The 14,752-nt window shown below is 42.1% G+C and overlaps 1 protein-coding gene and 1 long non-coding RNA gene across 4 annotated transcripts in view; one reads left to right on the top strand and one right to left on the bottom strand.

The window, feature by feature from the left end:
- LOC132218443 (uncharacterized) overlaps nucleotides 1-14,752 on the bottom strand; it is a 29,135-nt gene that overhangs the window by 1,804 nt on the left and 12,579 nt on the right. Inside the window, exons 2-4 of one of the 2 annotated variants that reach the window (XR_009449193.1) lie at nucleotides 14,187-14,263; nucleotides 13,896-14,023; nucleotides 98-174 (exon numbers count right to left, since the gene is read on the bottom strand). This is a non-coding gene — a long non-coding RNA (uncharacterized LOC132218443). Of the gene's footprint in view, nucleotides 1-97; nucleotides 175-12,458; nucleotides 12,960-13,895; nucleotides 14,024-14,186; nucleotides 14,264-14,752 lie in introns of those variants that run through there. The other variant, XR_009449194.1, reaches the window with a different exon arrangement.
- Nucleotides 4,101-7,747, top strand: LOC132218433 (C-C motif chemokine 15-like). 2 transcript variants are annotated; one of them, XM_059669655.1, is made up of 4 exons: nucleotides 4,101-4,276; nucleotides 6,198-6,245; nucleotides 6,935-7,046; nucleotides 7,451-7,747. In XM_059669655.1, exons 1-4 carry the CDS (start codon nucleotides 4,180-4,182, stop codon nucleotides 7,608-7,610), a joined length of 417 nt encoding a protein of 138 aa, XP_059525638.1. In that variant the 5' UTR covers nucleotides 4,101-4,179; the 3' UTR covers nucleotides 7,611-7,747. The 2 variants fall into 2 exon arrangements, with proteins under 2 accessions (XP_059525638.1, XP_059525639.1); XM_059669656.1 differs by lacking the exon at nucleotides 6,198-6,245 and having other exon boundaries at nucleotides 4,102-4,276.

Below are 14,752 nucleotides of genomic sequence, written 5' to 3'. Positions count from 1 at the left end.
TATTGGAAAAGGAAGGGTTGCTCCCATCATCTATTGCTGTGTAACCAATCACCCAAACCTTAATGGTATAAAATAACTACTATTTTATTCTACTCACAAATTCTATGAGACAGAAATCCATACAGGGCACAGTAGGGATGGCTTGTCTCTGCTCCATGATGCCTGGGGTCTCACCTGGGAAAACACAGGTGGCAAGGGGTACTCCAACCGATGGGGAATCACCCAGAACAGTGCAGTGCTGTCCAATATAAATAATATGCAGTCATGTATGTAATTTGAAATTTCCTAATAACCACATTAAAAAAGTAAAAAGAAACAGATAAAATCTATTTTAATAATCTATTTTCTCTAACACAATATATCCAAAATATTATCATTTTTGCACGTATTCAATATAAAAAAGGAGACATGTTAACACCTTTTTTTGGGGGGTGAGGTGAGTACTAAATCTTTGAAACCCAGGATGTAGTTTGTGCCTTTGGAACATCTTAATTTATATTAGCCCCATTTATTTCTTTTCTATTTTAAGTATACTTTTTATTTTGAATTAATTGTAGATGCACATTCAGTTGTAAGAAATAAAAATAGACATGACACCGAGAGCACAAACAACTGAAGCAAAAATAAACACATGAGACTACATCAAACTTAAAACTTTTGTACATCAAAGGACACAGTCAACAGAGTGACAAGGCAACCAGTGGAATGGTGATATTTTACAAATCATATACCTGTTCATTTTTTTGGGGGGGGGGTGTCTATTTTCTGTTATTCATATTGGGTGATTTCTATTGTTCTGTTTCTATGTTCTCTGTACCCACCCATTGAACATTTTATTTTCGTTATGGTATTTTCCAGTTCTATGATTTCCATTTTGTTCTTCTTTATATCTTCTACTTCTCACTTTCTATTTCTTTATTGAGGCTTTCTATTTTTTTCATTTGTTTCAAGAGTTAGACTAGCCCCATTTAAAGTGCTCAGTAACCTCATGTGACCAGTAGTTGTTGTATCAAGCAGCACTACAGTTCTAGAGGCTTCCTCACTCCTCCGCCTGGAACCTAGGCTGGGATGACCTAAAGGCTATGCTCATGTGGGACTGTCTATCAGAACACCTGCATGTGGTTTGGGCTTCCTCACAGCATGGCAGTCTCAAGCTCGTCAGTCTTCTTACTGGTAGCTTAGAGTTCCAAAGGTGAGTGAGTATTCCAGTGATGAAGGTTGAAGCTCCATGGCTTTTCCCAAACTAGCCTCAGTGGTCACATGATTGAACAATAGTCACTAGCCTTCTCCGTTTCAAAGAAAATATAGATCTCACTGCTTAATGAGAAGAGAGAGGGTCAAAGTTTCCACATTTTCTAAATACCATAGAGATGAAAACCAAGAGATAAATGCTTCCCCTTTCTTTCCCCAGGCAATAAAATTAAATAAAATTAAATTAAATTTAAAAAAATATTCTGAGATGCATTTATAAGGCTCTTCAAAAATCTCAATAGAATCAAGCACTAATCCCCACAACTAGTTGTGTCCCTCACTCCTGCTCCTAGGAATACTTCCCAACTTACCTAGTGCTCATGCTCTGCTTTCAGAAGAACCTAGACTAAGACCCTACCATATGCTAGTCACCAGGGAAACCACAATAAACAAAGATGCAAAAATCCCTGCTCTCATGGAGTTTATGTTCTAGAAGATGCAAATATTAAAAGATTTTGAAGTAAAACATGTAGTATGTTAAGTACACAGGAAGAAAATAAAGAAATTTTGGCAGGGGGAGATTATAATTTTAGAGGTCCCAGAAAGACTTAATGAAAAGATAACTTTAGAGGAGGTTAGAGACAAAGTAATACAGATATTTGAGGGAAGAGTGGTCCAAGCAGAGGGAACAGAAATCTGGGTCAGCCTGCATAACTGAAGCAGAGTGAGTGAGGGGGAGTAGTAGGACATGAAAACAGAGAGCCAACAGGGGCCAGATCACATAGGAGCTTATAATAGAGAGCAAACAGGGATCAGATCACACAGGGGCTTATAATTCAGTATAAGAATCGGGCTTTACACTGAGTGGAATTAAAAAGCCATTGGAGGTCCAGCCAATGTGGCTCAGTGGCTGAGTGTTGACCTATGAGCCAGGAAGTCATGGTTCGATTCCGTGTCAGGACACATGCCTAGGTTTCAGGCTATATCCCAGTGGTGGGGGTAGGGGGTGTGCAGGAGGCAGCCAATCAATTATTCTCTCTCATCTTTGATGTGTCTATCTCTCTCTTCCTTCCCCTTCTTCTCTGAAATCAATAAAAATACGTATTTTTTAAAAAGCCATTGGAGCAGCGATTCTCAACCTGTGGATCGCGACCCATTTGGTGGTCGAACAACCCTTTCACAGGGGTCGCTTAAGATCATCCTGCAACTGGTGCAGCCACTATGGAAGACAGTATGGAGTTTCCTTAAAAAACTGAAAATGGAACTCCCATTTGACCCTGTGATCCCACTTCTAGGAATATATCCCAAGAAACCAGAAACACCACTCAGAAAGGATATATGCACCCCTATGTTCATAGCAGCACAATTCACCATAGCTAAGATCTGGAAAGAGCCTAAGTGCCCATCAGTAGATGAATGGATTAGAAAACTGTGGTACATCTACACGATGGAATACTATGCTGCTGTAAAAAGGAAGGAACTCTTACCATTTGCAACGGCATGGATGGAACTGGAGAGCATTATGCTAAGTGAAATAAGCCAGTCAATAAAGGAAAAATACCACATGATCTCACTCATTCATGGACAATAGAGACCATTATAAACTTTTGAACAATAATAGATACAGAGGCAGAGCTGCCTCAAACAGATTGTCAAACTGCAGCGGGAAGGCCGGGGAGGGTTGGGGGGCAGGAGGTAGGGGGGTAAGAGATCAACTAAAGGACTTGTATGCATGCATATAAGCATAACCAATGGACATAAGACACTGGGGGATAGGGGAGGCTGGGGGACTGTCTAGGGTGGGGGGATAAAATGGATACATATGTAATACCCTTTGTAATACTTTAAGCAAAAAAAAAAAAAAAAGAAATAAAGACATATTGACAAAAAAAAAGATCATCCTGCATATCAGATATTTACATTATGATTCATAACAGTAGCAACATTACAGTTATGAAGTAGCAACGAAAATAATTTTATGGTAGGGTCACAACATGAAGAACTATATTTAAAGGGCCAGAAGTTTGAGAACCGCTGCATTGGAAGGTTTCAAACAGGATTGAATTGATCTAACTTCTTTTTTAATAAATTCACTACGGTTGCAATGTGCAGAATGAACTAAAGAGGGGCAAGGATAGAATCTCAGTGAGAGACAAGGATGGCTTGGACCAGGTGGAGAGTGGAGGTGGTAAGGAATAATAAGATGCTGGACATATTTTTCAAAGAAAAGCCAACATATGTGTTAATGGATTGGGATGTAAAACAAAGAGAGGAGTCCAGGGTACAGATTCTATGTGAGGAGTCACACAACCATGTTTACACATTAGAGCATTCCTTCTAGGGATCACCCCTGATAATAGGCTCTTTATGCACTTGAAAGGTTAATTCCTGAGGGGAAAACTCTGATTTAGAAGATTAACCAAATCTCCTAAGGAAGGCTCTTTAATAAAATACGGTCACTCTTATTGACTGTAAACAAAAAGTCAACTAGGTATTCTTTCTGCAAAAAGGAGTTGGGAAAAAGTAAAGGTTGCACTCTTGTATATACATACATGACCTTTACAAAGAGAAAGTAAGAAGAAAGTAGTTCCTTTACCGAGAGGAAGGGGTTAGTTAAGGGAAGAGGCTGTTTTAACCACAGAGCTCAGTAAATTGTTAAAATTGTTCCTATAGGACTTTCATGATCCACATAGGATGTGATTCCTGTCTTGGCTAAGGTCCTTGTCACCGATTTTGACACTTTTGCCTATATCCATTGAGCAGTAGGGAAAGCCCCAGATCATTGTTCCCTCAACTTCCTATTGCATTCCCAGGCTTGTTCCCTTTTTTAGAAATATCATGTTGTTGATGGTATAGCCAAAGAATAGCATTCTTCTGTCCTGTGACTTCCTGATCCTCCTCTTATAAATATAAGGGCGGAGCTGGGTCCAGGTAATCAGGGAGCAAAGAGCACAGGATCCTCAGGCCAGCACTGTCTGCACAGGAGAGATGAAGGTCTCTGCAGCTGCTCTCTCCTTCCTCATCCTTGCCTCTACCCTCGGATCCCCTGCCCATGGATCCCTGGCCCATGAATCCTGGGATGATGGTGAGTTGAATGAGCCTTCTCACTGGGGACCAACTGAACGGTAACTTGCAGTTAGGGAGGATACACAGAGGGACAGTCTCCTGCAACATAGAGGTGAATCTGGCACTTGTTTAAAAGCAGTAGCAGTAGCTATAGACCTTTTTCTGCAGCTTTTGGTCCATGGGAAAACCACATACAGAAGATATGTCCCACTTGGGGAAACAATTCTCTCCCTTTTCATGGCCAGAATTATTTGATACTTTCTCTTAGCTGATATAAGACTATATGTAGAAGATCAAATGAACTGTACTAAAATTATAAATCTGGAGAAAGAAGCATAGAACCCCACGTTAGAACTATTATATACCATGTAGTGTAAAACTATCATTTTGAAGAAGAAATGGGACAATCTGGACAAGTGACTCACCTAAGTCCACCTCATGATTCTATCTATTTTTAAAAACTAGTATCTAGCACTGTCTATGTATAAGCAGGCACTGCTCTAATTGTCTTATAGATATTAATACATTGAATCATCCTAACAACCCTGTGTAATAAACTGTCAGCAACTTCTGTAGTTTTGCATATTGAATAGTTATTATTCTCAATAATATAAATGAGAAAACTAAGGCATAGAATCCTTTGATAACTTAGTCACGATCACACAGACAGTAAGTAGTGAAGTTAGGATATGAGCTAGTTAGGAAAGCTGTTACAGAAAAACAAAGCCACTTAACACATTTCGTTCCGCTCAGGAGTTTTCTTGTGTTTCGCGCGCCATCTGCTAAGGACCGCTCACGAGTGTTCTCGTTTTTCACGCCCATGGAAAAACGAGCGAATCTTGATACTTATGTAAATTTTGTTTGGTCCTTCTTCATAGAGGAAAATGTTTTACGCAGTACCATAGGTTAAAAAAAGTACTAGGAACTTTAATTGTTTTTGTAAATAAAAATGTTATAATTATTGGAAAACAACACATAAAGTGCATTATGATGATTTAAATAACATGCAGTTTGCCCAAAAACATGCGGTCCCTGGCGTATGTCTTAGAGATTTCTATGGGGTACACAATGTGTTAAGACTTTATTTTCAAGCCCCACACACATCATAACAAGCAACAAATCATATGCCTCATTAAGTATAATTCATACGAAACTATATAAGAACTGAGCTAAAAGTTTAGTTGTGTTAACCTAATTAGCATAATGCAGGTCTACAATCCCTTACCCAAAACATGGGGTCTAGATCAGTGGTTCCCAACGTGGGACACGCACCCCACAGGGGAGTCAATTTGATTTTTCAGGGGGACAATTTGAGAATGAGTTATTAACAGTGAATTTTTTGCATTTCTTATGGTCTAGGGACCTCATATACAGTATATGACTATGTGTTGTGACATATTTATGCATTTCAGTACTCTATTATGTTTTAAAACTTATTTGCTATTTTTTCATATCACTTCATATTATTTTTTAAACAATTTTTTAGTGATTTCTTCCTCAGTACTTCAACTGTCCTTTCATTCTTTTATTTTTTCTTTCATGAATGCCATGTTCCTTGGAAGCTTGTTTAGACCAAGTTAATGGCCTTTTAGGATTCCTCCATGTGAATAGGAGTTTGCTTTTGAATAATAAGAATTATATGTCACAGGGGGGCATCAGGATTTTAGAGATGTTTTGGTGGGGCATGGCCAAAAAAAAGGTTGGGAACCACTGGTCTAGATGTATTTTGGAATGAAGAATCTTTCAGGTTTTACAAAGGTAATATTGCCCTGGTTGGTTTTCTCAGTGATTAGAGCATTGGCCCTCGGACAGAACGGTCACAGGTTTGATTCCCAGTCTGGGGGAGGGGGTTAGACTGAGAAATGGCATAGGTGGAGATACTGAGACATTGCTGCCTCTCAGTGATTTCTCTTTCCTTCTTGTTTGTTTCTCCCAAATAGAACCAAAAATGATGATCCACCAGCTCAATCCCATGGGGGACACTCAAGGTAAATGAGCCTGGCCAGGGTAACACGGCAGTTGAGTGTTCACCCAGAAACCATTAGGTCACTGGTTCAATTCTGGGTCAGGGCACATGCCCAGGCTGCGGACTCAATCCCCAGTAGAGGCTGTGAAGACTCTTTCTCATCAAAGTTTCTATCTATCCCTCTTCCTTCCTCTCTTTCTAAAAATCAATGAAAATACTTATGTTTTTTTTAAAGAAGGTAAATGTTTAGTTGTGGCATATATTTAAAAGCAGCTGGCGGATACAGATCTGCTCAGTGGCTTCATTCACCTTGTTTAGCGGACATGGGGAAAGAGAAAGGGTGCTGAGGATGGTGAACATCTACAGGGACGCTCAGATTGGGCCATGGGTCCCTCCTCCATAGATGACCTCTTCCTCCTGCCTGTCCTGGACAAGGCTCACCCACCAGGGAGGGTGCTCTCTGATGCCTCCTGCACACATCAAACCCTTCCACTTCTGGGAGAAACGGTCCTGGCCCTGTTGTGTCCTTGGCCTGGGTGCCTCAGACACAACTCAACCCGGGGAAGTGTGAAGCAAGGAGATGCCAGCAAATGCTGTTGAGGAGGAAAACACACCCTTTGAGCCCTGTGCCTGCTCACCCTCCCCAGTTCTTTGGAGGGAAGGAGGAAAGGAAATGGGCTTTTCTAAAGACTGCCTTTTCTCTTACTACAGTCTTTCACCGTCCTGCTGACTGCTGCCCGTTCTATATACCACGAAAAATCCGATGCAGATTCATGGAAAGTTACTTTGTAACGACCAGTGGGTGCTCCCAGCCTGCTGTCATGTAAGTGCCAAGCATGCCAGCCATATCTTGGGAGGAGGGATCTGATGATGGATGGATGCCCATAAGTCACATCCTCTGGGTCCTTCAAGGTCAAGGGAGGCTGTGTCCGCATTCTTATCCTGATCCTGCAGAGCATCAGATATGAGATGTTCCCATTGAAGATGGAAGCTAGGAAAGGAAGGAGAGAGCAGGAGCAGGTCTGCACCAGGAAACTCCCATGAGTCACTAAGGAAGTCTCACAGGCTGAGGGAGCGTCTCAGAGAGGAGACACCCTGAGTGCCTGCAGCAGAGAAAGGAACAAGCTGGGCTGAGTGGAGAATCTGAAGGGCCAGGAAGAGGGGGCTCCCCATCTCTATTTGCAGAACCCTCCTCAATGTGTAACCTTTCTCCTCCTTGTTCCCCAGCTTCACCACCAAAAGGGGGCAGCGTGTCTGTGCCAACCCCAATAAAGCGGAAGTTCAGGATTGTGTAACGAAACTGAAGCAAGATCTGGCTTTGGAGGAACGTGAGCAGGATTCATTTGAGCTACTGAGCAAATTGTTGACTGATAAGAAGGGATACTAGGTCCCAGCCACCCATCTCCATTCTCTCTTTCCTCACCTCCTGGAAGCTTCTTGGACTGAATTATTTTTTCAAAAGCAAGAATTACTGTTCTATTCTGGTTATAAAAGCTGTGTATTAATAAAACGTATTCAGCCCTAGCTGGTTTGGCTCAGTGGATAGAGCATTGGCCTGTGGAATGAAGGATTCCAGGGTCAATTCCGGTCAAGGGCACATGCCCGGGTTGTGGGCATGATCACCAGTGTGGGGTGTGCAGAAGGCAGCCAATCAATGATTCTTTCACATCATTAATGTTTCTATCTCTCTCTCCCTCTCCCTTACACTCTGAAATCAATAAAAATATATTAAGATAAATATATAAATAAATAAATACAAAATAAAACGTATCTAATTTAATGTCACTTGACCTTTGAGAGAAAAACGCAACGCAGGAATTGCTGGACTTTGGATTTGTGTTTTTCAAAATGAGACATCAGATTATCATTTTTTAAGAAGCTAAAAACATGACCCATTCAGCCCTGGCCAGCGTGGCTCAATGGTTAGAATGTAGGCCCTCACAACAAAGGGTCTTAGTTTTAACTTTCAGTCAACAACAGTACCTGTTTTGCAGGTCTGATCCTGATCCTGATGGCGCACATGTGGGTGGCAATGAGTCGATGCATCTCTCTCATATTGATGTATGTTTCTTTCTCTCTCTCTCTCTCTCTCTCTCATCTCTCTTCCCTCCCCACCTCCTTTCCACTGTCAATGGGAAAAAATAGTGAGTAAGAATTTAAAAAATAAATAAAAATTTTACAAACATGACTCATTCAGCTGAACAGGTTTGGCTCAGTGGATAGAGCGTCGGCCTGCGGACTCAAGGGTCCCAGGTTTGATTATGGTCAAGGGTATGTACCTTGGTTGCAGGCACATACCCACTGGGGGGTGTGCAGGAGGCAGCTGGTTGATCTCTCTCATCGATGTTTCTAACTCTCTATCCCTCTCCCTTCTTCTCTCTAAAAAATCAATAAAATTTATTTTAAAAAAAAAACATGACTCATTCAAATTTGACAGATCGCGTATATGTCAAATATGTACCTAACCTATTATTTAGGGAACCATAAAACTGAGTCTATTATCATCTGAGGAGCAAAGATTTATACAGTTAGTTAGGGGTGGCATTCTGAAATTTGGTTAACTTAGAGAAAAATAAAGTAATATTCAATATTGCAATATAACTGTAACTTTTGCAATTATCTTTTCTACCGAAAAACACACACACACATTTGCATCTGTGCTGGACAAAAATCTACCAGTTAACATGTAAGTGCACAAAGTTTGCGGTCTAATCAATAGTATATAGAGCATGAATCAAAAGTTCATTCCCGGCAGCGCTCCCACCCCCAGCAGCGACTGAGCGATGCCCTTGGATTTCAGGAGGTCTTGTCTGTGAATCTCACTGCTGGTGGCTCCCTAGGGGACTCACCTGCACATCTCAGGTGACCTCTTGGCTGGGAAAGACTTTGGCTGCTTAAAGATGATGCTCTCTACTTGAGATTGCAGAGCCAGGCGCTGGGGACCTGGATGCAGAGGACCCGTTTCTACACTTGAGGAGTTCACGGCTTCAAGGGGAAGACACCAATAGTATTAATGAGCCCGAGTGGGCTGTGCTGTTCATGCAGTGATTGTGGTCCACACATGTTAATGATACACACCAATGGCCAGGTGATGACAGAGCAGCTCAGGGTTCCTCTGCCAGCATGGGACTGATAGTGGTGGCTTCTCAGAGCAAAGGATGTGCAAGATGAGTTCTAAAGACCAGGGGCTTCTCACCTACCCTCCCATTCCAGCTGTATCAGCTTCCTTGCTATTCCAGGAACCTGCCAAACATGCTCCCTGCCCCAGGACCTTTGCACTCGCTATCCTTTCTGCCTAGCGTGCTCTTCCCTGGATGTCCATGTGGCTGCCTATCTCATGGAACTCTGATCTCTGTTTGCATGTCACCTTGTCAGATAAGCCTTCTCTGACCCCCCTCGCACCCCATCTAAAGCAGCACCCACATTCCAGTTTGTCTCCTTAGCCTGCTTTATTTGTCTTCATGGCACTTGTCAGCAATGACATATGTAAGTTCATTTGTTGTTTGTCTCCCCCACTGGGCTGTAAGCTGGGCGAAGGCAGGGAGCTTCGTGTCTGACTACCATTGTATTCCTCGCACCTAGAGCAGTGCTTGGTCCGCAGTAGGCACTCAGAAATGACAGAAACAATGGATGAGGAGACAACCAAGATGGCGGCATAGGTAAACACCTGAACTTGCTGCCGTGCACAACCACATTAAAACTACAACTAAAAGACAAAACAAATATGATCCAGAACCACGGGAAGGCTGGCTGAGTGGAAATTCTGAAACTAGAAAGAAAGAGAAACGCACATTGAGTCGGGTAGGAGGTGCAGAAGTGTGGAAGTGCAGAGGTACAGAGGTGCGCGAAAGAAGCTGGCAGCAGTTGTTGGCGTTGGTGGTATAGTGGTGAGCATAGCTGCCTTCCAAGAAGCTGGCAGCTGGGTACGCTGTTGTCTTTTTCAATCGGGAGGGAGATACAAGCTCCTGACTGCTCTGAAATCCAGTTCCGGGCAAGAATTTGGGCACCCAGACTCTGTACTGTCTGGCATCAGGCTGGAATGTGAGGGAGGCTCACTTGCAGAGGTTCCTGCCGCGTTCATTGTTCCTGAATGGGTCACACGACACAGACCCCAGGACCTCTCCGAGGCAAAGCAGACTAGCAGCCATTGCAGTTTGCTCCGCCCTGGTGATTCCCTGAGAACTCGCCCCACCCAATTTACAACCCTTCCCAAGCTGTGCACAGAGGCTTTTGCATCGAATGGCCTGGCCTTTCTCCACCTAAAAACCTGTTAAACTGTAGCTGGGTCAGAGAACCCCAGAGCTTCTAAAAGAAGCCTAAGGCTCCTCAGCAGTCTGAATACTTCACAGCTGCGCCTCATCTGGGCACCTCCAAACCCCAAACAAAGAGGAGGAATCTGCTGATCTCTCTGTAGCTCCTGCTGGGTGGCATCAGGCAGTGGCTGACTTTGCACCTCCTTGTAGATCCAAGAAGCAGTCTACCCAGTGGTCAGAGTGAGACCATCCAGATTACATCTCTTCACATCCATAACAGACACACTCAGGGGGCAGACTCAGTGAGTGCCAAAGCCCCACTGAAGCAAGCCCTGACCCATAAGGGTGTCTCCAGCACAGAAGTTCTCCCATTGGAGACACAACTGGTCCTCACAGCCAACTGACCTGGAGGTCAGTTCCTCCCAGTAATACCAACAGCAATCAAGGCTTAACTACAACAAGACTGTGCACACAGCCCACAAAGGGGTGCACTAAGAGTGTCCACCTCAGGTAATTGGGGAGGCTGAGCCACTGGGCCCTATAGGACACCTAGCACACAAAGCCACTCTATCAACACAGGGAAGCAGCCAAAATGTGGAGACAAAGAAACAGGTCACAAGTTAAAGAAATGGAGGAAAGCAAACTAGTGGATACAGAGTTCAAAACCACAGTTATTAGGGTACCCAAGAATATTCTAGAAACCTCTGAGAAATATAGTGAGACCTTCAAAGAAATGAAAAAGTACCAATTAGAAATTAAGCATACACTCACTGAAATAAAGAATAATATACATAGATCCAACAGCAGACTAGAGGGACCCAAGAATCAAGTCAAAGATTTGAAATATAAAGAAGCAAAAAACACCCAACTAGAAAAGCAAAAGGAAAAAAAGAATACAAAACTATGACGATAGTGCAAGGAGCCTCTGGAGCAACTTCAAGAGTACCAACATCCTAATTATAGGGGTGCTTGAAGAAGTGAGAGAGCAAGATATTGAAAACCTATTGAAGAAATAATGACAGAAAACTTCCCCTACCTGGTGAAAGAAAAAGACTTACAAGTCCAGGAAGTGCAGAGAACCCCAAATAAAAGGATTCCAAACAAGACCACATCAAGACACATCACAATTAAAATGCCAAGGGCAAAAGACAAGAGAGAATCTTAAAAGCAGCAAGAGAAAAACAGTTAGTTACCTACAAGGGAGTACCTGTACCAATGTCAGCTGATTTCTCAACAGAAACTATGCAGGCCAGAAGGGAGTGGCAAGAAATATTCAAAGTGATCAATAGCAAGAACCTACAACCAAGATTACTCTACCCAGAAAAGCTATCATTTAGAATTTAAGTTCAGATAAAGAGCTTCACAGAAAAGCAAGAGCTAAAGGAGTTCATCACTGCCAAACCAGTATTATATGAAATGCTGAAGGGTATTCTTTAAGAAGAGGAAGAAGAAGAAAAAGGTAAGGATAAAAATTATGAACAACAAAGTGACAACAAATACATATCTATCAACAAGTGAATCTAAAAATCAAGTGAATAAAAAATCTGACAATCAGAATAAACTAGTGAATAGAATAGAATCAGGGCCATAGAAACCGAGTGGACTGACAGTTCTCGGGGGAAGGGAGTGTGGTGGGTGCCGGAAGAGTCTGGCCAAAAATCATACACCTATGGATGAGGACATTGGGAGAGGGGGGTAAAGAGAGAGGGTGGGGTTGGAAACCGGTACAGGGGAGCTATGGGGGGAAAAAGAGGAACAACTGTAATAATCTGAACAATAATGATTTATTTTTTTTTAAAGACTCAGGAAGTACACAAAAACACTTTCAAAATATTTTCTACATTGGGGAAGTCAAGAAATGGCAGTAAGTATATTGTGAAATCAGACATTTGTTCCTTCATTTTTTTCTTTCACTGAATAAGCAAGTATTCAGTGCTGTGTCAGACACCTCTGTATACCCCTTCCATTCTTTCAGCCCCATCTCTTACTCTGGCCACCACCTCAGCAAGTTCTGCACACAGTTTGTCCAACTCCATGTAGATATCATCTGACGGCACTTTACTTTGGCCATCATGCATACCCCTCTTTTCCTGTATCAGAGATTCTCTGATGCTGAGATGTAGAATGCCTACAGGAATCTGCTCAATACTCGGGCATGTGCAACCTAGAAGTACTGAACAAGCACTCACGACTGAAGTGGAGAGCATTACAGCGAAGGAGGAAATCTGTGACTTGTCCTGTGGATGTCAGCCAGCCTCTCCCCTCAGCCACAACAGTGCTAAATGCAATGAGCTTGTGCAGAGACACTTTAGTGACAAGGATGGAGGCTACACACGGTCCCAACAGTATGGGATTTCTCTCATCAAGGCCAACTTAACTATTGCCACTACTGAATGTCTAACCACCCAGCAGCAGAGATGTCAAGTCTCAATAAGGCCCCTCCCCTCAAAGAGAGACATGTTGAGTATCTTGAGAAAACAATCCTGGAAGAAAGAACAATCCAACCTCAGTGCCTCTGCCAGCTGGTCAGATTTACGGATAGTATGGTGTTTGCACAACACTGCCTCAGGCAAATGTTCCATTTCATAGCAAATGAGATGAATCAGTGGGCATATGGGATCCACTGGTATAACTATGTATTTAATCACCCAGAAGAAGCCAGACCAAGAAAATGGTGTGGTATGAATAATTTAGCTAAGAAGACAACAAACTTCAGGATTGAGACTCTCCACAATGCAATATATGCACTAAACTAAAAGCCCATAGATCAGCGGTTCTCAACCTGTGAGTCGCGACCCCTTTGGGGGTCAAACCACCCTTTCACAGGGGTCCCCTAACACCATCAGAAAACACATATATAATTATATATTGTTTTTGTCATTGATCACTATGCTTTAATTATGTTCAATTTGTAACAATGAAAATACAACCTGCATATCACATATTTACATAATGATTCATAACAGTAGCAAAATTATAGTTATGAAGTTGCAATGAAAATAATTTTATGGTTGGTGGTCACCACAACATGAGGGACTGTATTAAAGGGTTGTGGCATTAGGAATGTTGAGACCTACTGCGATAGATGATGCCATGTTCCCAGTAACTAGAACATATAGGAACCAAGGAATTAATGTAGGATTGGTCCCTCTCTCCATGATTCCTCTTGATCTATTTGTGGTTCCCATCCCTGCAACATTAGGCTTTGCTGGATTAAGTTGGATTAGGCTCTGCTAGGTTCCAGGGAAGGATGGGGACAAGGATGACGCACTAGTATAGGGTTCCATTTAACCTGATAGAACTAATAAAACCATCTGAAGGAGGCTTTCTAATGGATTTGACAAAACAAAGGCACAAACATATGGGAGGGAAGCAAGGGATGGACTGTATCATTCATATGTTTTGACCCTAGCCCTTACCTCATCCACATGCTCAGTCATCACTCTTTTACATTTACATAAGCTTCCTGCAGGTGTCTTGCTTCAGCCTGTCCTTCATAACCCTAACTTCCTCCGTGGGGCTCCTCTGATCCTGTGATGTGGAACACCTGCAAGAACACAACACATACGCATGAGCAAAGCAAAACTGCCAGGAAATTATACCTGTGACCCACTATTGGAAAAGGAAGGGTTGCTCCCATCATCTATTGTTGTGTAACCAATCACCCAAACCTTACTGGTATAAAATAACTACTATTTTATTCTACTCACAAATTCTATGAGACAGAAATCCATACAGGGCACAGTAGGGATGGCTTGTCTCTGCTCCATGATGCCTGGGGTCTCACCTGGGAAAACACAGGTGGCAAGGGGTACTCCAACCGATGGGGAATCACCCAGAACAGTGCAGTGCTGTCCAATATAAATAATATGCAGTCATGTATGTAATTTGAAATTTCCTAATAACCACATTAAAAAAGTAAAAAGAAACAGATAAAATCAATTTTAATAATCTATTTTCTCTAACACAATATATCCAAAATATTATCATTTTTGCATGTATTCAATATAAAAAAGGAGACATGTTAACACCTTTTTTTGGGGGGTGAGGTGAGTACTAAATCTTTGAAACCCAGGATGTAGTTTGTGTCTTCGGAACATCTTAATTTAGATTAGCCCCATTTATTTCTTTTCTATTTTAAGTATACTTTTTATTTTGAATTAATTGTAGATGCACATTCAGTTGTAAGAAATAAAAATAGACATGACACCGAGAGCACAAACAACTGAAGCAAAAATAAACACATGAGACTACATCAAACTTAAAACTTTTGTAC

The sequence above is a fragment of the Myotis daubentonii genome, chromosome 16 (genome assembly GCF_963259705.1).
Source record: "Myotis daubentonii chromosome 16, mMyoDau2.1, whole genome shotgun sequence".
Taxonomy (NCBI): Eukaryota; Metazoa; Chordata; class Mammalia; order Chiroptera; family Vespertilionidae; genus Myotis; species Myotis daubentonii.
Note: the sequence above shows the minus strand (reverse complement) of the source record. Positions and strands in the feature narration are given on the sequence as shown.